The sequence below is a fragment of the Elephas maximus genome, chromosome 17, assembly GCF_024166365.1.
Source record: "Elephas maximus indicus isolate mEleMax1 chromosome 17, mEleMax1 primary haplotype, whole genome shotgun sequence".
Taxonomy (NCBI): Eukaryota; Metazoa; Chordata; class Mammalia; order Proboscidea; family Elephantidae; genus Elephas; species Elephas maximus.
In genome coordinates, this window is record NC_064835.1 from 17,838,915 (window position 1) to 17,841,051 (window position 2,137).

At 37.6% G+C, this 2,137-nt stretch overlaps 1 protein-coding gene across 1 annotated transcript; it reads right to left on the minus strand.

Annotated features, from left to right (window-relative positions):
- Window positions 1-972: 972 nt before the first annotated feature.
- On the minus strand, window positions 973-1,899 carry LOC126060993 (putative olfactory receptor 10D4). The gene has a single exon (XM_049857392.1). The coding sequence runs from the start codon at window positions 1,897-1,899 to the stop codon at window positions 973-975; it is 927 nt and encodes a 308-aa protein (XP_049713349.1).
- Window positions 1,900-2,137: the final 238 nt, after the last annotated feature.

Below are 2,137 nucleotides of genomic sequence, written 5' to 3' on the forward strand. Positions count from 1 at the left end.
ACAAAGTGAGAAAAGGAAGAATGAGAATATGTTAGTTATAAAATTCAACATAGTTTCTATAAATAAAATTTACATTATTTTCCTCAGCATCCTGGAGCATAGACTATAAAGGAAGCAAATCAATTTACATAGATCTTATTATGAGAAAGGAAGAAATGTAATCTTTCCCATAAGTAGACAAATTTATTATTCCTACCTTAATTTAAATGAATATAGCAACATGAGCTTTGTATGATAGACACATAAATACATAAGTTTTCTCATTTAAAAAACACAGTAACATATTTAAACTCTTTTTTCTTGGCCACCTTTTACAAAAGTTAAAGACGTGAGATTAAACAGAAGCAGATTCTTCTAGGAACTGATAAGAAGTGATGTAGCTTCATAGCCTTCCAGGGATCCAGTTATCCAAGGAGTATCTGGATTCCAAATAAGTGGAAAGGTAACACGGACGCTACAAAAATCTTAAGCATTAAGTCAGTTTGAATTTGGGTATTGATTGACAGAAAATAGGAGATTATACTGTCCAAAAGAAAGAGTCTAGAATTCTGATACTCTGTATTAAGCTAAGCTTTCTTGAATTTCATTTTGCTCTTTCCATTCTCTCTTCCCTCTAGATATATGTGAATACACTTTTAACAGAGACCCAGAGAAAACAAATGCCCCCTCTTAAGTTTTTCAAAGATTGATAGAACTAAGGTATAAGTTTTGGGGTGCTGGTGCTGGGAAAGAATTTCCATATACAAGAATCAATTCAACGTCTGCTAAGTGATTCTATGATATATTTCATGATAAAATACAGGATAATATAGAAACAGATATATATTTTATTAAAATTAAATGAACATAAGTGCTAGGCTGATTAAGGGCACATTTCATTTCAACATGCCTTGTGATCTCCAGATGGGAATTTGTCCTTAGGAATTGAGAATCAAACTTTGTCCAGCAAGGATTAAGCTTTTCTTATTTTTTCTACAGGACGAAGTTTCTCTTGGATAACATATTCCTCAGGGCTGATTTTACATCCTTATTTCTCAGGCTATAGATCAGTGGATTCAACATGGGGGTTACAAGATTATTCAGTATCTGAACTGTAGCACCAAGCACCGGGCGGGGGTTGGGCTGTAGATAGATGATGATGACTGGCCCATAAACACAAAGGATGGCAGTGATGTGGGCACTGCAGGTGGAGAATGCTCGCTGCCTGCCCTCTGCTGAGCGGATTTTTGATATGGAAATCCCAATGTGAATATAGGAGACAAAGATGAGAAAAAGGCAAATGAGAGACAGAAGACCAACGTTTGTAAAACCTACCCTCTGGGCTAAAGATGTATCTCCACAGGCTAGTGTTAAGACTGCAGGGATGTCACAGAAGTAGTAGCCCACCTCATCAGAGGCACAGTAGGGTAACTGGAAGGTGAGGAAGGTTAGGATGATAGCATGGATGCAGCCACTCATCCAGGTTCCTGTGGCCAAGACAGAGCAGAATCTGTGGTTCATGATGACCTTGTATCTCAAAGGGTGACATATGGCCACAAAGCGGTCATAGGCCATCACGGTGTATAAGAAACCCTCAGTGCTCCCCAAGAAGTGGTAAAAGAAGAGTTGGGCCACACAGCCAAGGAAAGAGATAACCTGGCTCTGCCCTGAGAGGTATAACAGCATCTTGGGAATAGTGGTTGAGGAGAAACCCAGGTCAAACATGGAGAGATTTCCCAAGAAAAAATACATGGGAGTGTGAAGCTGAGAGGAAGAGAGGATAGCTGTAAGGATGAGCACATTTCCCAAGAGGGTACATAAATATAATGATGAGAACAGGAAAAAAAGAACTGTCTCTAGTCCCTTTGTCTCAGGGATTCCCAGCAGGATGAATTCAGTCACCATTGTGTGATTTCTCATTTTCTGGAAGAATCAACTCTTATGTGTCTGTGAAAAAAAGTTTGTGATTAAATTCAGTATGTATTTGAATGGCCTATATTCAGATCAATGATGTGGGAAAGCAAAAAATGATCTAGATATTTAAATAGCAATATAAAATTGAAAAAAAATTTAGTATAAAAATTTGTATCACAGTAATGTTTCTTGATACATTTATCTTAATCTGTCTGTCTCTGCATACTGCTATCTCTCAGCAGTG

Excerpts from the sequence above, each read along its gene's own strand:
- LOC126060993 (XM_049857392.1), bottom strand. The coding sequence starts at position 1,899 with ATGAGAAATCACACAATGGTGACTGAATTCATCCTGCTGGGAATCCCT.